Here is a 23,419-nt window from a genome sequence, read left to right as displayed (position 1 = left end):
TTATGCCTCAAGTACCACTCCCAGCAGCAAAGAACTGGTGGGATCACAAACCTGGAAGAAGAAGAAGAAGAAGAAGAAGAAGAAGAAGAAGAAGAAGAAGAAGAAGAAGAAGAAGAAGAAGAAGATTGCACAGACTGACTACAAACAGAGGCACAACTATGTGGCCCAAAGGAATCCATTGGAACTTATGTCTCAAGTACCACCTCCCAGCAGTAAAGAACTGGTGGGATCACAAACCTGGAAGAAGAAGAAGAAGAAGAAGAAGAAGAAGAAGAAGAAGAAGAAGAAGAAGAAGAAGAAGAAGAAGAAGAAGAAGAAGAAGAAGAAGAAGAAGAAGAAGAAGAAGAAGAAGAAGAAGAAGAAGAAGAAGAAGAAGAAGAAGAAGAAGAAGAAGAAGATCGCACAGACAGACTACAAATAGAGGCACAACTATGTGGCCCAAAGGATCCATTGGAACTTATGCCTCAAGTACCACCTCCCAGCAGTAAAGAAATGGTGGGATCACAAACTTGCAAAAGTATTGGAAAATGAGCACGCAAAGATACTGTGGGACTTCCGAATCCAGACTGACAAAGTTCTGGAACACAACACACCAGACATCACAGTTGTGGAAAAGAAAAGGTTTGGATTATTATTATTATTGTATGACACAGCAAACAAGATAGACATGCTGGATTTCGTATCACAAAATCACAAGTTGAACACTTCCCAAGTGTCTAGGACTGTGTGATGTTTTTTTCGGATGATGCACGCAGATCTCAGTTGGGTGGCCTTTTGCAGTTGGCAGATTGTAATTTTGTCAATGTCTATTGTTTCCAAATGCCGGCTGAGATCTTTTGGCACGGCACCCAGTGTGCCCATCACCACCGGGACCACCTGTACTGGTTTCTGCCAGTCTTTGAAGTTCAGTCTTGAGGTCCTGATAGCGGCTGAGTTTTTCCTGTTGTTTTTCGTCAATGCGACTGTCACCTGGGATGGCGACATCAATGATCCAAACCTTTTTCTTCTCCACAAATGTGATGTCTGGTGTGTTGTGTTCCAGAACTTTGTCAGTCTGGATTCGGAAGTCCCACAGTATCTTTGTGTGCTCATTTTCCAAGATTTTTGCTGGTTTGTGATCCCACCAGTTCACAAGCAGAAGTAAAGCTTCCATTTATTACCATCTACAACACGCAACAGAGCATACCCTCAGGGAGCCGGAAGCTGGAAAATGTTAAACGGCCTCTATTGTCTGTCTGTAGAAACATCAGAAGAGATGACTATATAAACCAGAAAACTCACAGAAACCCCGTTGTAGTTCATCTTGTTCATTTCCTATCCTTTGTGTAATAGACTGTGTCTCCAATGTCTCCCTTTTTGGTGTACGTTCTGAGAACTTTATCCATCCAAACTAATTTAAAGTATTTTTTCGGGCTGTGTGGCCATGTTCTAGAAGCATTCCCTCCTGATGTTTCACCCACATCTATGGTGTATTTTGGTGTATGTGTGAAATGTTAAATCAAGTGTTTTGTTGTTGGAGTTTTTGCAACTGTGTATTCCATTCCAGCATGCTTTCCAGCAGTACAGGGGGTTAATGGCAGGCCAGCTTGAGTGATAGCTTGCCTAGCCAATAGGTCAAGCCTTCCGATCTCAGAAAGGCGACAGGACATTTGTCATTCTGCTATGGAATGTGGGAGTTGCCGGCAGAAGAGCTTCACTGACGATTGGCAAAGAGAGAGGACATGCTTTGCCTTGTTAAGGAAGCATGGGTCCTATGAGTGATAAGACTTTGTAGTTGTATACAGTTTGTATATAATAAAGTCTTGGAACCGCTGTGATCAGCTGAATTACGACTATGGTGTTGTTGTCGGTGCTGCTTAGCCAGATGCTTAAGCAGTCTGACGGAGGATGGATTGGTGAGAGGCCTAACTCATCAATAAATCAGGGTGGTTCGATGCTAATTAACCCCCTGACACGGCAGGCCTTTTCAGAGGTGTGAGCTCTGTTGGAAACTAGGCAAGTGGGGTTTACATATCTCTGGAAAGTATAGATTGAGAAAGAACTCTTCTCTCTTTGAAGCAGGTGTGAATGTTGCCATTGGCCACCTTGATTAGCATGGAATGGCTTTACAGCTTCAAAGCCTGGCTGCTCCCTGCCTGGGGGAATCCTTTGTTGGGAGGTGTTAGCTGGCCCTGACTGTTTCCTATCTGGAATTCCCATTTTCTGAGTGTTGTTCTTTATTTACTGTCCTGGTTTTAGAGTTTATTTTAATACTGGGTGCCAGATTTTGTTCCTTCTCATGGTTTCCTCCTTTTTGTTCAAATTGTCCACGTGGTTGTGGATTTCAACGGCTTCTCTGTGTCGCCTGACATGGTGGTTGTGAGAGCGGTCCAGCATTTCCGCCTTCTCAAATAACATGCTGTGTCCAGGTTGCTTTGTCAAATTTAAATTAACGATGTGTGGACGTTGGGAGGGCAGAGAAAGAACCAGGCAGGCCAAAAAGAAAATGCTATAAACTTTTTTTTATTTGTTTTTCTTAGAAATTCTTTTCCAGAGAAACAGACAAGAAAATAATCTGGATTTTTTATTTATAGTTTCATTAAAAACCTTTACATAATGTCCATGCGTCTCCCCCCACGAGCCCCTCCTCCCTGCCACAGATCCACCCCAACTTTCCAGTCCAGACGGGCTGGACGGGGGCCTCAAATGTCCACCTGGATGGACACCAGCAGTAGTGTCCACTCCAGCCCTGGACCTTCCTCCCAATCCCTTCCACCGCCTGGGATCCAGGCGGACCCTTGTGCAAACGTGGATTCCGGCTGCTCCGCTTGCACACGCACAACAAACACACACACACTGACACACAACGCTCTTGCAGGAGCCTGGAAAACCCCTTCCTCAAAACCAGACAGAGCAAAACACCCCAGTTTTAGACCCACAGAAAGGCATGTCCCTCCAGGTGTTTTGGACTTCAACTCCCACAATTCCTAACAGCCTACCGGCTGTTAGGAATTGTGGGAGTTGAAGTCCAAAACAACTGGAGAGCGGAAGTTTGGCCCATGCGTGCTATAGGGCTTGCAAAGAGGATTGCAAGAAAGAGCGAGAGCGTCTCGGCATTCTTTGCAAAAAGGCCAAGAGAAAGCAAAACAATCAGAAGACGTAAAGCCATTTGGAAGGCCGTCCTGCACTTGACCGGCCAGGCCGGACTTGACCACCGGGAGGGAGGGAGGCCGGACTTGACCACGATGGGGAAAAGCCTTCCTCTCCCCAAATCACCGAGAAGCTCCACAAACCCACACAGAAATCCCTACTGCACACAACAGACGTCACAAAGGTGCTCTGCTGCCTCGCGTCCTTGCCAAGAGAAAGCAAAACAATCAGAAGACGTAAAGCCATTTGGAAGTCCGCCTTGCCCTCGACCTGCAGTCACAAAGGCAGGCCGGACTTGACCGCCGGGAGGGAGGGAGGCCTGGTTGGCATGATGGGGAAAAGCCTTCCTCCCCAAATCACCAAGAAGAAGCTCCACAAGACAGACATCCCCACTGCACCCAACAGACGTCACAAAGGTGCTCTGCTGCCTCGCGTCCTTGTCAAGAGAAAGCAAAACAATCAGAAGACATAAAGCCATTTGGAAGGCCACCTTGCACTTGACCAGCAGGCCAGACTTGACCGCTAGGAAGGAGGGAGGCCTGGTTGGCATACGCTCTGTGATGGGAAAAAGCCTTCCTCTCCCCAAATCACAGAGAAGCTCCACAAGACAGACATCCCCACTGCACCCAACAGACGTCACAAAGGTGCTCTGCTGCCTCAGGTCCTTGCTAAGAGAAAGCAAAACAATCAGAAGACGTAAAGCCATTTGGAAGGCCACCTTGCCCTCGACCTGAGGTCGCAAAGGCAGGCCGGACTTGACCGCTGGAAGGGAGGGAGGCCTGGTTGGCAGACATCCCCATTGCACTCAACAGACGTCATGAAGGTGCCCTGCTGCCTCACATCCTTTCTTCGCTCAACCTTTATTGATTCAGCAACTGGGAGAAGAAGGCATCCGCGGGCTCCCAAAATGTCTTCACGCCGCCACCCAAAACAAGACGGGTGTCAGAAGCCAGAAAAAAGAGTGTTGCAGTTCCAGGGTCTTCAGAGAGGGAGTCTGTGCTGTGAGGGGGCAAAAGGGGGGATTTGTGCCTCTCCCCTCTGAAAACCAGGGCCAACTGTTAAGAGAGGGAGGGGCTCTGGTCAGGCCGGTCCGGCCCGCGCGGGTCTCACTGGGCCCCCAGGGTCAGTTCCCTCAGGTAGGAGCGGGTGAGGCCCCGCAGCTCCTCCAAGGCGTAGTCCTCGGGCATCGGCAGCCGGCCAATGTGGGGGGCCAGCAGGCGCAAGGGCAGGTGGGGGGCCCCGGAGGACGAGGAGGAGGAAGAGGGGCCCGCCGGGTGCTGCAGGCTCAGGATGGCCCTCAGGATGTCCGCGTTGCGCTTGGCCATTTCTGGGGAGGGAGAGAGGAACGTTAGGGAGGTTCTCCCACAAAACAGCAGAGTATTGAAAAGAATACAGAGTATAGAGCACACACGGGCAAACTTCGGCCCTCCTCCAGGTGTTTTGGATTTCAACTGCTGGAAATAGCAACCTTCTTTAGCACAGCTGGAAAATCACCAGCAGCAATAAGATCTACACACCAAAAGTGTAGTGAAGTATGAATTTTTAGTTTACAGATGTTATGTTTACTTGTGTGTTTGTGTTTTAAAAGGGTCAGTATTTCAGTTATTGCATCTCTGCACTCAGAGGTTGGTTGCCATGGAGAAGTGGGCGGAGCCAACTGCCGTTTTGGTGAAGAAGTGCAGAGTTTAAAAAAAAGCAGTGAGTCTGTGCTCTGATGAGGCACAGGGAAGACTGATCCCAGGTTGAGAGGATCAGGGAGGCTCAATTGCTTATTTTTGAGCCGGTTTAAAATAAGTTTGGTGACTTATTTAAGGTAGTCTGTATCCTGGTAAGGAACAGAGAATCTGTGATTGTATATCACAGGGTGACTGCGGTTTAAAAGCAGCAGAGAAAGAAGTTTTAAATACTTTAAGCTAAAGTAGTGACACTTTAGGAGGTTTGAATCACCTCATTCTAATATTGCAACTGTTAACCAAAGTGCCTCTAAGTGAAGAACAATTTTGTAACCACTAAGCTCTGTGCCTGAATAAACTTGTTGTTGTTCCTCTAACATCTAAGCTTCTGTCGCATATATTATAGACTGAGTTGTGTTACCATCTGAAGTGAATAAGAAAGAAGAAAGAGGTCTCCTCTCTGAGTCTGTGGTGGCTGACTCTTTCCCAAAGTGGTGGCAGCGTTATAAAACCTTTATAATTTGGCGGCAGCATTAATAGTCTTTACAATTTGGTGGCAGCGTTTAATAAATCCTTTACATTTGGTGGCAGAGGTGGGATAAAAGGATTCCCCCTGCCTGAAAGATAGGGTGGAATAGATATAAAATGTTATATTATTATTATTATTATTATTTTCTTCAGGCCTCCACTAGTTATTTGTTATGTATGTAATTCAGATTGCTTACTGTATTATATATGTGTATATTGGTATGCAGTTTTCCTTAACTCTATATTGTAGGCTAGAACAGACCATGTGATCAGATCTGGCATTGCTCAGGACTCGGACTCCATTTTAGAAACTTTAGAAGTCTTTAGAAGTCAGTAGGATGTATGCTTAGAGGCTTCAGTAGGAATAGAATGCTGTACAGAAGCCATTAGACATTCAGTGTAGAAACAGAGACTCTATTCGACTCTCAGACCAGAAAGATGCTTTGGACTTTGGACTGTTGATTCTAAGAAACGATGTCCTGTGTTACCCACACAGAGGAACTACTTCAAATCCGATCTGTAACTGGATTGATAAGCAATGTACCTGTATGCTGAATATATGAAGTTTGTGAGTAAACCAACTATGTTACTTTTAAAGAGCAGGTGTCTGCTTTACCCAAAGTGTCCCAAGGAAATGCCGTTATATTTGCTTTTGCTGCGGGGTCTGGGACACATCGCGGAAGGGAATGCCTCAAAGACAGGACAGCAAACCCTGGGACAGGACTCACCAGACTGGGCCAACCTGTCCTTGGCGCTGTGGCAGGGGAGCAGCTCTATCCGGCTGCAGAGCGAGATCACCTTGGTGTGCAGCTCCTCCAGTTCGTAGCTGGAGCAGTCCATCTGGAAGGGAAAGGCAGGAAGGAGAAAAGCATCACACACCAAGAGAAAGAGAAGCAGAGGTCCTCAAACTTATCCCCAGTCATTTCTGAAACATATAGTCTGCATTTTTCCCCAGAAGGGGATTAAAGTTGATGGGCGCCAGGACAAGGGATGTGGGTGGGCCTAGCAAAGATACAGCTCCTTCTTAAGATGTCTTTTCTAGCTACCTGACCTTCTCAGAGTTCACGGGGAGGGAATTATCACCACCACCATGTTATTGCAGGCATTGAATTTTTGCCTATTTATTGTAAGCTGCCTTGAGTCCCCTTGAGTGAGAAAGGCGGGGTAAAAGTGCTGTAAATAAATAAATAAATAAATAGCCCTACTCTCCTTGGAGAGGAAAAAGAACTAGGGCTAGCCCCGCCCACCAGGCTATATATACTCTATTGGGGAGAGTGGGCGGGGCTTCCGCCAAAATGTTTCATTTACCGTGTTTCCCCGAAAATAAGAGTGTCTTATATTAATTTTTGCTCCCAAAGATGCACTAGGTCTTATTTTCAGGGGATGTCTTAGTTTTCCATGAAGAAGAATTCACATTTATTGTTGAACAAAAAAATGAACATTTATTATATACTGTACAGTAATTATCACAAACCAGCATAACCAGAGAAACTATGAATCCTATCAATAATTTCTTGTTACTACCATTATTTCCATGTACAACACTCTATGGTACGTACATTTACCAATCCTGCATGCTCTGGTACTCTGTTAGTTGGGCCTGCTTCCAAACAAAAACTTTGCTAGGTCTTACTTTTGGGGGAGGCCTTATATTTAGCAATTCATCAAAACCTCTACTAGGTCTTATTTTCTGGGGATATCTTATTTTAGGGGAAACAGGATAGAGATTCTAGAAGGTTCCGGAAAAACTGCAAGCGCAGGAAAAATCCCATATGTGCGATTTCCACAGAAGCACCACAAAGAATAAATAAATAAATTGCCCTATTCTCCTTGGGGCTCAAGGAAGGGCACATTATTACATGTTCATGTGACAGAAATAGAATGCTCACCCTGCAACACGCTTCCATCCTGAACTAGAAGGACAAGATGGAGAATAATAATAGAATCCTAGAGTTCAAGGGAACCCAAAGGCCATCCAGTCCAACGCCCTTCTTCCAGGCAGGAAGACACAGTCAAAGCCATCTCGACAGATGGTCCTCCAGCCTGTTTTAAACACCTCCAAAGGAAACTCCACTAAACTCCCAGTCAGAGTATTCCAATAGCTCTGTCTATCAGGATGTGCCTCCTAATATTCAGGAGGGATCTCTTTTGCTGGAGTCAGAAACAATGGCTCTATTGGGTCCCAGTCTCCAGAGCAGCACAAAACAAGCTTTGCCCCTTCCCTTCAACATGTTTAGGTTTGACAATGTATGGAGTCATGCACTGCGAATGGGCTTCTATTGGGAATCATTTGGGGAATGTGTTTGGGCCTACTCCAGGTGATTGTCAATGATGCAATCCTGAGTTGGGTCAATTAGTTGGTAACCAATCAAGGATTACTATGTGTAAATGTATTGTATATAAGGAACCATGTTCAGTGTATTTTCACTCTCCTTTTCCTTTTGATGTTGTGAAGTCTATATGCAATTAAACCTGTCTACTAGGACAAGATACTGCGAACTATGGTGAGTCTGTAATATCCTCTAGACTAGGGGAAAGGCAGTAGTAAAAACTGACAATGGCCGGGCATGTGCTCAAGTGTCTACTGTGGAAGCAGACTGGAAGACTGAAAGACTGAGCAGGTGTAAGCTACTGGAAGGCGCTGAGACTGTGCAAGTATAAAGTTAAATCTTAACACTTCCTTTCTGATATTTAAACCTGGCTCTCACGTCCCCTTCTCTCAACCTTCTTTTCTCCAAGCGAAACAGACCCGGCTCCCTCAACCACTCTTCAGAGGGCTTGTTTTCCAAACCTTTTGATTATTTTGCCTAAGCATTTGTCTAAGTCTTTCTCCAACTGTGTCAAATGCCTGGCTGAAGATAAGAAATGAAAGGCCCATGCAGTGCAAACAGCAGAGCTTTCCCATGAGTCAGGACACAAAAAACTCCTTGTCCCGGGGAGAGCTACCTACCTGCTGAATCCGGTTGAGCATCTCGATGACCTGGATGTAGTCCAGGAAGACCAGCCCCGCCGTGTCCCAGTCCTGGATGAGGGCGCTGCGTTCCGGCACAGACAGGTCTTCTAGGAATCCCTTCAGGTAGGTGTACTTCTCGTTGATGACGGCATCTGAAGCGAATTGACAAAAGCAACAGTGTTGGAAGAGGCTAAGGCTTACCTCTCAACCAGGCATGGGAAAACTTGGGATCTCCCTCCAGATGTTTTGGACTCCAACTCCCACAATTCCTAACAGCTGTTAGGATGTTAGGAATTATGGGTGTTGAAGTCCAAAACACTTCCGCAAAAAAGGAGTTTTATGACTGCAGAGAACCCCTGACATCAAATCCTGAGTTTCGTGCGCACTTTCTTTCTGTGAAGCGGTGACCAGGCACTAAAACTTTATTTATTTATTTATTACAATACTTATATCCCGCCCTTCTCACCCATAGGGAACTCAAGGCGGCTTACAATAAAGCACAATATAAAAATATTACAGACAATTCAATCAGTTAAAATTAAATACATTAAACATTGATAAAAATATACAGTAGAGTCTCACTTATCCAAGCTAAATGGGCCGGCAGAAGGTTGGATAAGCGAATATCTTGGATAATAAGGAGGGATTAAGGAAAAGCCTATTAAACATCAAATTAGGTTATGATTTTACAAATTAAGCACCAAAACATCATGTTATACAACAAATTTGACAGAAAAAGTAGTTCAATACGCAGTAATGTTATGTTGTAATTACTGTATTTACGAATTTAGCACCAAAATATCATGATATATTGAAAACATTGACTACAAAAATGGCTTGGATTATCCAGAGGCTTGGATAAGCGAGACTTGGATAAGTGAGACTCTACTGTACATATAAATACACAATTGGCGCATTAGAATTAATACAGTTTGACACCACTTTAACTGCCAAGTCAGGAGCCCCTGGTGGCATAGTGGATTAGAGCCTCGTGACTTGAAGGTTGGGTTGCTGACCTGAAAGCTGCCAGGTTCGAATCCCACCCAGGGAGAGCGCGGATGAGCTCCCTCTATCAGCTCCAGCTCCATGCGGGGACATGAGAGAATCATGGAAGTTAAAGTGGTGTCAAATTGTGCTAATTTCACAGTATAGATCAGGCATGGGCCTGCCCCCCAGGTGTTTTGGACAAACTCCCACCATTCCTAATAGCCTCAGGCCCCTTCCTTTTCCCCCTCAGCCCACTGTCCAAGTTCACAGCCGGGCTGTGGCACAGGCTGGAAAGCAAGCCAGCTGCAACAAATCACTCTGACCAAGAGGTCATGAGTTCGAGGCCAGCCCGTGCCTGCTTCTTGTCTCTGTCTCTGTTCTATGTTAAGGCTTTGAGTGTTTGCCTTTATGTGTGCAATGTAATTGTGCTGTAATGTATATTATTATCTATTGTATTGTTTAATTGTGTTATGATATGTTGTTTTTATATTTTGTTATTTTGTATTGTTCTGGGCATGGCCCCATGTAAGCCGCCCCGAGTCCCCGTTGGGGAGATGGTGGCGGGGTATAAATAAAGTATTATTATTATTATTATTATTATTATTGACACAACGACGTTGTATGACACAGCAAACAAGATAGACATGCTGGGTTTCGCTTCACAAAATCACAAGTCGAACACTTCCCAAGTGTCTAGGACTGTGTGATGTATTTTCGGATGATGCGTGCAGATCCCAGCAGGGTGGCTTTTTGCAGTTGGCAGATCGTAATTTTGTCAATGCCTATTGTTTCCAAATGCCGGCTGAGATCTTTCGGCACGGCACCCAGTGTGCCCATCACCACCGGGACCATGTGATCCGCCTTGAGTCCCCTTCGGGGTGAGAAAGAAGGGCAGAATATAAATGCTGTAAATAAATAAATAAATCTCCTCTCGAGGGAAAGGCTTCATCCCTACAGGACCAAGACATCCTTGTGAGCGACTCCATACGACCAGAGGGGTTCTGCCATCCATCACACACAGGAGTGAGGGCCTCACCTGAGGCCAGGTGCCTGACCACCAGCCGGTGGCAGGGGCTCCAGTGCCCGGCCTTGAAGAGGTGCAGGGCCTCCAGCGGGGTGTCCCCCTCCCTCCGGGCGCGGACGGCCTTGGCCTCGTGGATCCACTCCGGCGGGAGGCACAGCTTCTCCGTCAGGAAGGCCTCCTTCTCCCACAAGTCCGGCGTCTCCACCAGCTGGCAGTGGCGGCCCAGCACTTCCCGCACGGCCCTCTCGCGCTGCCTGCAGCCGGAAGCAATCATAATGTAATATACTTTATTTATATTCCGCTCCATCTCCCCGAGGGGACTGAGAATGGATTACAGAATACATATAAGGCAAACAACATTCAATGCTGTTATACAATTAACTAAGACAAGACAGTACACAGGCAGAGGCACCACTTCCCTCTATTTCATTTCCTGCATCTGGAGACTGTCCTCAACACGGCCATGGGGAAGTGCTGTTGTTCTATTTTTTCACGCCGAGGAGCATGTTGTCCATGGATGTCTTGCTGATCAAATTATTGGCAAGGAAGGAAAACATATACCGTGTTTCCCCGAAAATAAGACAGTGTCTTATATTAATTTTTGCTCCCAAAGATGCTCTAGGTCTTATTTTCAGGGGATGTCTTATTTTTCCATGAAGAAGAATTCACATTTATTGTTGAACAAAAAAATGAACATTTATTATATGCTCTACAGTAGTTGTCATCACAAACCAGCATAACCAGACAAACTGTGAATCCTATCAAGAATTTCTTGTTACTACCATTATTTCCATGTACAACAATCATGGTACATGGTAAATGTATGGTACATACATTTACCAAACCTGCATGCTCTGGTGTTCTGTTCGGCGGGCATCCTTACAAACACAAACGGTGCTAGGTCTTACTTTTGGGGGAGGCCTTATATTTAGCAATTCAGCAAAACCTCTACTAGGTCTTATTTTCTGGGGATGTCTTATTTTAGGGGAAACAGGGTATATCTGTGGAGAGTGCAGGGTGTGACAAGAGTCCTTTGTCAGTTGGAAGCCAGCACTAATGTTTCAGTTAATCACCCTAATTAGCATTGGAAAAGTTTGTCTCTTGCCTGGGGAGCATCCCTTGTTCAGAGTCATTAGCCATCCCTGGAGCTCCTCTGCCCTCAGAGTGTTGCTTCCCATCTACTGTGGATTTCAATGGCTTCTCTGTGTAGTCTGACATGATAGTTGTTGGAGTGGTCAAGCATTTCTGTGTTCTCAAATAATATACTGTGAAATCCACAAGCATGTGGACAACTTCAACAGAAAGGAGGAAACCATGAAAATGAACAAAATCTGGCTACCAGTATTACAAAACTCAAAACTCAGAACAGTAGATAGGAAGCAACACTCTGATGGCAGAGGAGCCCCAAGGACGGCTAATGACTCTGAACAAAGGATGCCCCCCAGGCAAGAGACAAACCTTTCCAATGCTAATTAGGGTGATTAACTGAAACATTAATGCTGGCTTCCAACTGACAAAGGACTCTTTTCACACCCTGGACTCTCCACAGATATGTTTTCCTTCCTTGCCTAGTTTATCCATGCCTCACAACCTCTGAGAATGCCTGCCATAGATGTGGGCGAAACGTCAGGAGAGAATACTTCTGGAACATGGCCACACAGCCCGAAAGACATACAACAACCCTGTGATCCCGGCCATGAAAGCCTTTGACAACACAAATGAGGTACTTTTTTTGGTTCCAGGGTTTTGAAAATGGAGATATGCATTAGATTCAATGGCGCATGAGATTTGAGTCAATACAGACACATTGCAGCTTAAAGGAGCTCTGCGAATCCCTAAGAAGGGCCCTCCCCACACTTACTGGGCGCTGGGGATGTGGAGCAGGACGAAGACGGCCCACTCCCAGAGGCCCTGGCTCTCCAGCTGGGCGGCATAGCTGGCGCTGAGGATCCCCGTGGACTGCTCCGAGAGGTGCGTGTAGTTCAGGGCCCGCAGCGCCTCCCAGAGGTGCCAGCTCAGGCGGTGGTCCAAGGGGTCGGCCGTGATGCTCCGGGGGTCCAGCAGCTGGTGCAGGTCATAGCACCTACAAGAGGACAACATGCATCAAATTAGTGCTGGTGTTGTGACTCAGCTGGAGCCTCAGAGTGACTCTGATGGGGATTGTGGGATCCAGGTTCAAGATGACTCTGATGGGAATTATGGGATTCAGGTTCAGAGTGTTCCTGCTGTGGAAGATGAGGAACAGGGAGGCTTTCCCATGGCAGGGGATGGTGTGGATGATACTGAAGCTAGCCAGGTGCAAATTGACTCAGGAAGGGAGGACAGCTCCCAGTCTGACAGCATGCAGACAGACGCTAATGCTAACGAGCTGTCTGGCCTTGATGAAAGGAATCTTTAGATCGAGCTGGCCGTTTGGAATTCAGCGTTTGCAGAAGTTTTAGAATAGCAAACAAGAGGGAGGTCAGAGGCCAAAGAAATGCGTTCATGCAAAGGATATTAAAAGAGTGTGCTGAGAGGGAAATCTTTGTCAAAGCAACTTCTCGTTCGAGTCAAGAAACAAGCTCTTGCTTTCCCAGATTATCTTGCAACCTTTGTGTGTTCATGTTCGTGGGACTTTGTCATGCATTAATGGAACCTTGTTTTATGCCTAATGTTTTCTTGGATTATTCTTTATAGCCTTGTTTTGCAACAATCTTTTGGAACTTTACTTTTGATTTTTAAGAACTATTTATTTCCTATTTCCTAATAAACTACAAAAGACTTCAACCTGTGTGCAGCCTAGTGTGTTTAGCAAGGTGAAGCTAACCTGAGGTGCGATAGCTGGAGCGCATGCATGCATGCAGTCATTAGAGACCCTGATTAAAGGAGCAAACATGCCAAGGGCTTGGAGAAAGCAAGCAGGTTTTTCTGTAAGGCAGGCATGGGCCAACTTCAGCGCTCCCTCCAGGTGTTTTGGGCTTCAACTCTCATAATTCCCAACAGCCAGCTGATAGGAATTGTGGGAGTTAAAGCCCAAAAGACCTGGAGGGCTGAAGTTGGCCCATGCCTGCTGTTACTCAGGGTGCTCATCTAACCTAGCTTCATGTTGGAAGAAGTGAAGAAACATCCCAACTAGTGTTTTTGAAGGCTTTCCTCCAAAATGAACTGAACCACCTAAACTGGGCTCTCCAGGCCAATGGAGACTCCACAACAGACAAGAACAAGAACAAGCCATGAGAGTAAAAACAAAGACCCACCCAGAGGAAAGTGTTCTTGGCATACATCAAGGGAACCACTGACCACAGAGGGAAACTGAGGAAGAAACACAACCTACAAACTATCTACAGACCCACCAAGAAAATCCAACAAATGCTATGGTCAGCAAAGGACAAAAGGGAGCCTCCTGTCACCTCTGCAGGAGACCACCATATCCCATGCAACTGTGGACAAGTCTATCGAGGGACCACCAAATGCAGCAGCATTGCCCAGACACAAATCAAGGAACATGAAAGGCCCTGCAGACTGATTCAACCAGAGAAGTCAGCCAGAGAAGAGCACCTGATGAACCAACCTGGACACAGTATATTATTTGAGAACACAGAAATGTTCGACCACTCCCACAACCACCACGTCAGATTGCCCAGAGAAGCCATTGAAATCCACAAGAAGCAGGTGGACAATTTCAACAGAAAGGAGGAAACCATAAAAATGAACACAATCTAGCTACCAGTATTTAAAAAAACTCTTAAAATCAGGACAGAAAATAAAGTGCAACACTCTGAAAACAGGGGAATTCCAGACATGAATCAATCAAGGCCAGCTAACACCTCCCAGCCAAGGATTCCCCCAGGCAGGAAGCAGCCAGGCCTTGAAGCTGGCAAGGCCATTAATACTAATCAATTACAACATTCACACTGGCCTCCAACAGATGAGAATTCTTTCTCCCACCCTGGGCCTCCCACAAATATATATAAACCCCACTTGTCTAGTTTCCTTCATACTTCACAACCTCTGAGGATGCCTGCCATAGATGTGGGCGAAACGTCAAGAAAGAATGCTTCTGGAACACAGCCATACAGCCCAGAAAACTCACAGCAACCCAGTGATTCCAGCCATGAAAGCCTTCGGCAACCAAACCACTGACTTGTTTGGGGATGGTACACGTTTTATCTTTGAGCAAGTCAAACTCAACCCAAATGGTATTACAATATATATCTCTGCACTTTTGTCTAGACCGCCCTCCCATTTTATTCACTCTGCCATTCAATGGTGGTAAATTTTATCATTTAAAATCATAGAGTTGGAAGAGATCTCATGGGCCATCCAGTCCAACCCCCTGCCAAGAAGGTGTTTTATTACTATACTATATTGAATTATTGTAGTTTTAATGTGTTTTTTTATTTGTTTAAAGATGCTATCTATACATGTATTTTATTTTGCTTATTATTTGTTTTTTTGGGCTTGGCCCTGTATTAGCCACCCTGAGTCCCTGCAGGGAGATGGAGGCGGAATAGGAAAAAAAAGTATTATTATTATTATGATTATTATTATTATTGACACAACAACATTATATGACACAGCAAACAAGATAGATATGTGGATTTTGTATTATTATTATTATTATTATTACACAGCGAACAAGATAGATATGCTGGATTTCGTATCACAAAATCACAAATCGAACACTTCCCAAGTGTCTAGGACTGTGTGATGTATTTTCGGATGATGCGTGCAGATCCCAGCAGGGTGGCCTTTTGCAGTTGGCAGATTGTAATTTTGTTAATGTCTATTGTTTCCAATGCCAGCTGAGATCTTTTGGCACGGCACCCAGTGTGCCCATCACCACTGGGACCACCTGCACAGGTTTCTGCCAGAGTCTTTGAAGTTCAATCTTGAGGCCCTGATAGCGGCTGAGTTTTTCCTGTTGTTTTTCGTCAATGTGACTGTCACCTGGGATGGCAACATCAATGATCCAAACCTTTTTCTATTATTTGAAACACAACAAGATGAGTCCACAGCAGACACTCTGCTGGCTGTTGTATTGGATCACACGTCGGACACTTCCCAAGTGTCTATTGGTGAATATTATTATTAACTCAGTCTCCACTGGCAAGAGGGGCAAAAAGAAATGGCCCTATCTCTGTTGTGCAGGAAACCCTAAATCTTGTGGTGTGTTACAGATTTATCCATTTATTACAATGTATGTATGTATGTATGGAAAGAAAGAAAGAAAGAAAGAAGGGAGGGAGGGGATAATCCATTTATTATTTCTCCCTGGCAGCCGGAGTTCAGGATATGTGATGCAAGGGAGATACGGCTACAGCACGAGGATTTTGGAGGAATGGATTTCAATCATATGTTTTATATCTTTATATTGTTTTAACTGTTTTATTGGATTTTCATTGCTGTTTTAATTATGTGTAGGCATCGAATTGTTGCCAGTTTTGTACGCCGCCCTGAGTCCCTTCGGGTGAGAAGGGCGGGATAAAAATGTTGGAAATAAATAAAATAAATAAGGGAGAGAACAGGAACGGGAAGCAAGCACTCACCTGTCACTGTAGAGTTTGAGGAGGTGGAAGCAGACGTCTTGCAGCGCATGATGCGCATCCCCTTCCTCCACCAGGAACCCGGAACCTTCCAAATAGGGAGGCAGCGGAGGGCAGGCGTACTTCTCGCTCTCTGGAGAGTCCTGAGGGATGCAAGGGCAGTACAATGGGTCAGAGATGGAGGCCGCTTTTTATTGGTACCCGCCAATACAAAAAAAGTCTGAAAAAAAGACTCAAAGCAGCTTACAGTAAAACCAATACAATACAACGGAGGGGCCCGCTGCCCGCTCACTACAAACTTATGGGGACCTGGCTGATCCTCACAGAATCAGAAGAAAATATTAGAACGGAGAGGATGCAGATCAGGAAGTGTCTTAAGAGGCCTTACGGGGCTGCATCACCACCACCATTATTATGATTATCATCATCATCATCATCATCATCATCATCATCATTATTATTATTATTACACATTGGAAACATTTTCTGTTACTGATTTGAAAGTCTTATTTCCTGTTTAATTGTGCAGTTCCTACTTTGAAAGTAGTTGTTCTACTCCAGAAACTTGTGTTTTTGTAGCTGCCACAAACTATGTTGTATTGGTTCAGAATCCATGAGATATTCATTGATACATACATCAAAATGTGATGCAGGATGGCCCACAGAAAGAAAATGTTTGCATTTTAATACACTTTTCTCATGTTTTTATGATAGAACCAATTAGAAAAGGACATTTATAACCCAGGAACAATAATCATGTTATATTGTGTCGCTGTTGTTGTTGACACAAAGACATAATATGACACAGCAAACGAGATATATATGCTGGATTTCGTATTATTATTGTTATTACTACTACTACTACTACTAGTAGTAGTAGTAGTAATACAGTAGAGTCTCACTTATCCAACATTCGCTTATCCAACGTTCTGGATTATCCAACCCATTTTTGTAGTCAATGTTTTCAATACATCATGATATTTTGGTGCTAAATTTGTAAATACAGTAATTACTACATAGCATTACTGCATATTGAACTACTTTTTCTGTCAAATTTGTTGTATAACATGATGTTTTGGTGCTTAATTTGTAAAATCATAACCCAATTTGGTGTTTAATAGGCTTCTCCTTAATCTCTCCTTATTATCCAACACGTTCGCTTATCCAACATTCTGCCGGCCCGTTTATGTTGGATAAGTGAGACTCTACTGTAGTAGTAGTAGTATCCTGCTTTTATGCCTCAACCCAGCTGCAAAGAGAATGAGTTTAAGTTCAATTTAAATTTGCTACCCACTTTCTAAACACCTCAAGGGCAAACAAATCAAGTTGATACCTCCACATTTGCTGTTAACACAGAACAGAAACAGATGTATCTCCTCCTCCTCTTAACACACGTAAGAGACAAGAAAGACTGACTCCTAGCACTATTTCTGAAGATAAAGAGCTCTGTGTAACATTTCTGGCTGCAAGTGTTCAAGCCCTAGCATTTAGGAACTGTGGGAATGTTATACCCCAGCCACCTTTGGGTTCTGAACCTGGTTCAGAAATGAACTTTGACCAGGATGAAGCTTATTCTGGCTTTTTACCCAGTTCTTCTACGAGCTCCTTCCAATTACAGACCCCAGCTGTGGATAGCGCCGATGCTTCCTTATTTGGGAGAGATACTGAAAACATTATTCCCATGGTAGAACCAGAAGTCCCGAGTTCCCCAGGGAATGTATCCTTTAACAGAAGGGAGTTTCTGCATCGCCAGAGATCAGAAAAACAGGAGCTTCGAAGGAGTCAACGTTTGGCATCTAGAGGGGATAATGGGTAGGAGATTCCCTTGGGGAGTTGGTTTCCCTTCGCTGTGGTTACATCTAAGTTCCATAAAAGTGTCCTGTACTGTGAACAATTCGTGGTGTCAACGTAGCCACTTCAGAGAACACTTCACCATTTCCAGTTCCCTGATTTCACCAAGCCAAGTCTCCTGTTCCTAGCGGCCAAGCCGAGGAGCAACTTCTGATTCAATCTGGAGTAAATTCACATCCTTGCCTTGTTCCTGAATCCAGGATGCTTTTAGCTTTGTCTTGTTCCTGCCTTGATATCCAAGACTTCCTAGTGACTTTGGACCTTGTTATTCACTCTTGCCTTCTTGTTGTTTCCCCACTCAAGAACTTCCCAACAGTTTTGAGCGTGTTTCGGTTTCTGGACTTTGGACAATAATATTGGACGTATCTCTTCAACTCTTTGGACTAATTCATACCATATCTTAGAGGACTATTGCTCACTCATCCTTTCCACTTATTCTTTCCTGAATTTATTATTGTTTTAATAAAGATATTACATGATTAATGGTCTCTGTTTGGTTTCCAGTGCTCACGCTGCCTTGGGGTGCAACGGGGAGTTTGAACACCAGGAGGAGGGCCCAAGTCTGCCCATGCATGTCTTCAAGGGACAAGCGAAAACTCTCCTGAAGGAAAGGTCTGGGCCTCCAGTTTGGGCTTTGCCAGCATGTGCCACATGGGCCAAGGACAGAACTGCAGCCCTCCATCCCTCCATTTTCCCTCCTTGGTGGGCAGCTATGGAAGGGCCAAAGCATCTCTGTGTCTCACCCACCTGGAAGGCGTCTTCGTAGAGGGTCAGGGCCTGGGAGAGGGGCGCCGTGGACGGCAGCAGGTACCAGAGGTGGACGCCCAGGCACCGCTTCCAGTCCAGCTGGGAACAGACGTTGAGGCTTCTCCTCTCAGACAAGCGCCACACCTGCAAAGGGAAAACGGGAGGGCTCAGGCCGGAGCCCAGGAGAAAGGCACCCTTCCTCTGCAAAGCCTTGCGAGAGAAGCAGCGGAGGCACAGTGCGCCAGACTCACCGGCTTCCCGGCTAGCAGGGCGTAGATGTTCAGCCTCTCCTCCTGGATGAAGCAGTCCGCCTGGAGCTGGTGCCAGTCGGCCAACTGCAGGGCGAGCAGCTCCCGCACCTCCTGGCTCCCAACCAGCTGGGAAAGGAGCAAGGCCAGACGGTGGTCCCCTGCAACACAAATAGTCTTTATTAGGTTGTATCTTCTATATATATAAAAGAGTGATGGCATCACGGCGACCCACAAAACAACAAAACTACAAGCCCCCCAACCTCGAAATTTGACAACACAACCCATCATCCACGCCTCTAGGTTGATACAACAAAAAGAAAAGAAAAATAAAGTCCTAATTAGAGGGAGAGAAATAATTGTTTTTATCCAATTGCTGCCACTTAGAAGGCTAAGCTCTGCCCACTCAGCCCAGTGTTAATAAAAGAATAAAAAATAAAATAAATACAAATAATACAATAAAAAATAATAAAAAACACTAAAAAATTAATACAATAAAATACTATAACAAAATAACTAAAAATAATACAACAAAATAATAAAATATAATAAATAAAAAAGATAAGTTACAATACAATTAATTTAAAAAATACAAATAACGTCAAATAAAAATTCCACAACAACTTTTAACCAATACCACCACCACTTTGCCACAGCAACGCGTGGCCGGGCACAGCTAGTAGTAATATATAATGCTAATATTGTGCTATGCTAATAATATAATATATTGTATGTACATACAACTTGTAAGCCGCTCTGAGTCCCCTTCGGGGTGAGAGAGGGTGGGGTATAAATGTAGTAAGTAAATAAATAATTGTTACTGGGTTGTTGTTTTTTTTTTGTTTTTGTTTTTTTTGCACTACAAATAAGACATGTGCAGTGAGCATAGGAAATGGTTCATTTTTTTTTTCAAATGATAATTCGGCCCCTCAACAATCTGAGGGACCATGAATCGGCCCTCCACTTAAAAAGTTTGAGGACCCCTGCTCTAGCTGAACACCATGGAAACCATGTCAATTTTATTTCCCCAAATTCCTCCTTTATCTTTTCCTTCTTCATTCCCCTCTTAATCCAGTCCCCTATTTTGTCTAGGTTTTTTTTTTCCCTTAATACTTTATCCAATATATTTTTTCTTGGAGTTTCTTCCATCCCTGCGATGCTATGAGTCTCACCGGAGTTCTGTGCCAGGCGGCAGGCTTCCTTGATCTGCTTCCCGGTGAGGAGGCTGAAGACGGCTTCCGGGGGGTTGCTGTTCTGGCTGAGGGACACCTCCTGCCGGATGCGCTCGGCCGCCGTGCGCGACAGCCAGCGGGAGAAGGCCTTCCTGCGCTCCAGGGCCTGGACGTACTCCGAGGGGCTGCCCAGGCAGGCCTCCAGCTCCTTCAGGCGGCCCCAGAGCGCCTCGCACAGGCTCCACACCAGGCCCCAGGCCTTGGCCACCCCTGGGGAGAAAGAGAGAGAGAGAGAGAGAGAGAGAGAGAGAGAGAGAGAGAGAGAGAGAGAGAGAGAGAGGAGATGGGCTTTGGTCTTTATTTATTTATTGAATGTATATACCGCTCTTCTCCCCCGGAGTCTCTTCCTAGGAAGTGGTGCTCCACAAGATCTTGAAAGAAATCTACCCTCTTCCCATTGTGTGGTTTGAATGAAACTATAATAATAATAATAATAATAATAATAATAATAATCAGCTGATGACCCAAAGTGCAGACTCTGCAAGGAAACCGACGAAACCATTGATCATCTCCTCAGCTGCTGTAAGAAAATTGCACAGACAGACTACAAACAGAGGCACAACTATGTGGCCCAAATGATTCATGGGAACTTATGCCTCAAGTACCACCTCCCAGCAGCAAAGAACTGGTGGGATCACAAACCAGCAAAGGTCATGGAAAGTGAACATGCAAAGATACTGTGGGACTTCCGAATCCAGACTGACAAACTTCTGGGACACAACACACCAGACATCACAGTTGTGGAAAAGAACAAGGTTTGGATCATTGATGTCGCCATCCCAGGTGACAGTCGCATTGATGAAAAACAACAGGAAAAACTCAGCCGCTACCAGGACCTCAAGATTGAACTTCAAAGACTGGCAGAAACCAGTGCAGGTGGTCCCGGTGGTGATGGGCACACTGGGTGCTGTGCCAAAAGATCTCAGCCGGCATTTGGAAACAATAGACATTGACAAAATTACGATCTGCCAACTGCAAAAGGCCACCCTGCTGGGATCTGCACGCATCATCCGAAAATACATCACACAGTCCTAGACACTTGGGAAGTGTTCGACTTGTGATTTTGTGAAACAAAATCCAGCATAACTATCTTGTTTGCTGTGTCATACAACATCGTTGTGTCAATAATAATAATAATAATAATAATAATAATAATAATAATACTGTATTAGAAACTGTATGATTGGGGTCTGGCTGGGGCCTATTAAGGCTTGCCAAGGTTGAAGAAATTATTATGCAGCCTTGCACTTCATCCCATGCCCTTGTCCCATGGTTATAGTTCTGCACTTATTCCCATTCCCTTGCCCTACTGTTTACAGCCTGGCTTGAGTTTAATCTGAGTTTTATGTTGTTATTTACATGCTTATTTACATGCTTTACATGCACAGAGTTCACCCCAGTTTAAGGTTCTCCCCATGATCTTATAGCACCTTAACTTCCTTCATGTTTACAAGTTTCACTCAGTGCACTTTGCTCAGTCTATTGTATGATTTTATTGCTGTGTTTTATCATGTGTTTTATAATGACTGTGATTTTATTTTATGCCTTTTAATTTTATTTGTGTGTTTTTTCTATTTGATACCACTGTATGCTTGTTTTATATCTGTGAGCCGCCCCGAGTCCCTCTGGGGAGATGGTGGCGGGGTATAAAAATAAGATTATTATTATTTATTATTATTATTATGTGTTTTATTCAGTTTGTTTATTTACAGTATTTATATTCCGCCCTTCTCACCCCGAAGGGGACTCAGGGCAGATTACAAAGCACATATACATGGCAAACATTCAATGCCATTAGACATACGACATATAGATACACACAGTAGCAATTTAACATTTTCCAGCTTCTGGCTTCACGAGGGTATGTATTTTATATTGTGTCTATTTTATGTTCTGGTTTTTTTTTACGCACCTTGTGCCTTGTGTAAGCTACCCCGAGTCCCTTTGGGGAGATGGTGGCAGGATATAAGAATAAAGTTGTTTTTTGTCTTCCGTTTTCTACTCTTCATGGATATATTCGAATGTTTAGATTGTCTTTTCTTGTTTGTTGGTCTCAATTTTGTTTGGATTCCCAGGATTCTCCTTTTCATTTCTTCTATTGCTTGTTTTCTATATTTTTCATATTTATTCCAATCTGTATTTTTTATTGGTTTGCCTCTGTTTTCTTTCATTAAATATGTTAATCTGTCCACCTTTACCCCCCCCCCTCTTTTTTCCTTTTTCTCTTCTCTTTTCCACTCTTTTCCCTCTCCCCATTGAGTTCCCCACATTTCCATTTCCATTATTATTATTATTATTATTTTCTTGTTTCTCTCCCTCCCTCTCTTCTATTTTTCCCATTTATCCATATATATCTTTTATGTAAAGTACTTAAAATCTGAATATAAATAAATAAATAAATAAAAAAGAATAAAGTTGTTGTTGTTATTATTATTATTAATTTGGAACCTGGAAAACTGCATTATGGGGACACAAAGGAGGTAAAAAGAGTGCTGATGAAGGAAAACTACTAAACTGTTGACATAACTGATCTGAGAACTTTTTAGTGTAAACAGGACATGTTTACATGGTCAGAGACATGGTCAGGAAGAAAAACAATATCTAATCAGAACTGATGGAGTATCAGCAAGTTTTAGCTGAATAACATGTTGTCAATCAAGTGAACAACAACAACAACAGGAAAATTTGCTCCGTAAAGAGACACTTTCCTCTTGGAAAAGTGTGGCAGATCAGTGGGGAAGGCAGAGCTCATCCACCCGCCTCCTTCCAAGATGGCCTGAATGAAGACGGTGGTGAGTATGAAAGTGACTGAATGTATGTGTAGTAAATGCCAAGTTAACATTTCCCTTTGTCTTGTGTAATCAATAGAGCTATTATAAAACCAGTACTGGGTCTGTGGCTCTGTTTCTTTCTCTGAAAGTGCCTAATGCACCCTGTAACAATGAAGATGGGTTAAATAACATTTTTAAGGTTCAAAAAATATTTATGACTACCACGTGCCAGGTTGTCTGAGATAAACTCACTCCTAAAGATTCTGCATTTACATTTGCTTTTGACTCAACTGGCTTTCAATCTGCTCCCAGATGTGTTTCTAAAGGATTCCAAACAAGATATTCCCTTCCAGGCTTTGATTAAATCCTACAAAACTGCAGTTCATGCTATAACAATGTGCTAGTTTTAAAAGTGCCACAAAACACAGCTCTTCCCTCTCCCTTAATTCTATTTGTCATTCCTTCTCTAGCAAGATAATAATAATAATAATAATAATAATAATAATAATAATAATAATAATAATAATAATTTATTTCTAGACCGCCCTCTCTCCCCAGAGGGAGTCAGGATGGTTAACATACATATAAATAGCAAACATTCAATGCCACAATTTCTTCATTAATATTAAAAGTATAACATGACAATAACATACACATTATAATAAAATTCCACATTAGAAAAAAACAATACATTTAAACATGACAGTCAGTAAAAACATTATTGCACAGAGCAAGAGTATACCTGGATCAA

At 43.9% G+C, this 23,419-nt stretch overlaps 1 protein-coding gene across 2 annotated transcripts in view; it reads right to left on the bottom strand.

The window, feature by feature from the left end:
- Window positions 1-2,486: 2,486 nt before the first annotated feature.
- nup98 (nucleoporin 98 and 96 precursor) overlaps window positions 2,487-23,419 on the bottom strand; it is an 84,247-nt gene continuing 63,314 nt past the window's right edge. For both annotated transcript variants that reach the window (XM_062974394.1, XM_062974395.1), the window contains exons 25-33: window positions 19,838-20,107; window positions 18,669-18,826; window positions 18,418-18,561; window positions 15,823-15,962; window positions 12,156-12,377; window positions 10,307-10,548; window positions 8,281-8,435; window positions 6,059-6,170; window positions 2,487-4,456 (exon numbers count right to left, since the gene is read on the bottom strand). In XM_062974394.1, coding sequence (XP_062830464.1) covers window positions 4,236-4,456; window positions 6,059-6,170; window positions 8,281-8,435; window positions 10,307-10,548; window positions 12,156-12,377; window positions 15,823-15,962; window positions 18,418-18,561; window positions 18,669-18,826; window positions 19,838-20,107 — 1,664 coding nt within the window. In that variant the 3' untranslated portion in view covers window positions 2,487-4,235. The remainder of the gene's footprint in view (window positions 4,457-6,058; window positions 6,171-8,280; window positions 8,436-10,306; window positions 10,549-12,155; window positions 12,378-15,822; window positions 15,963-18,417; window positions 18,562-18,668; window positions 18,827-19,837; window positions 20,108-23,419) is intronic.

This window comes from Anolis carolinensis, chromosome 3, assembly GCF_035594765.1.
Source record: "Anolis carolinensis isolate JA03-04 chromosome 3, rAnoCar3.1.pri, whole genome shotgun sequence".
NCBI lineage: Eukaryota > Metazoa > Chordata > Lepidosauria > Squamata > Dactyloidae > Anolis > Anolis carolinensis.
This window is presented reverse-complemented; position numbering and strand designations above follow the sequence as displayed.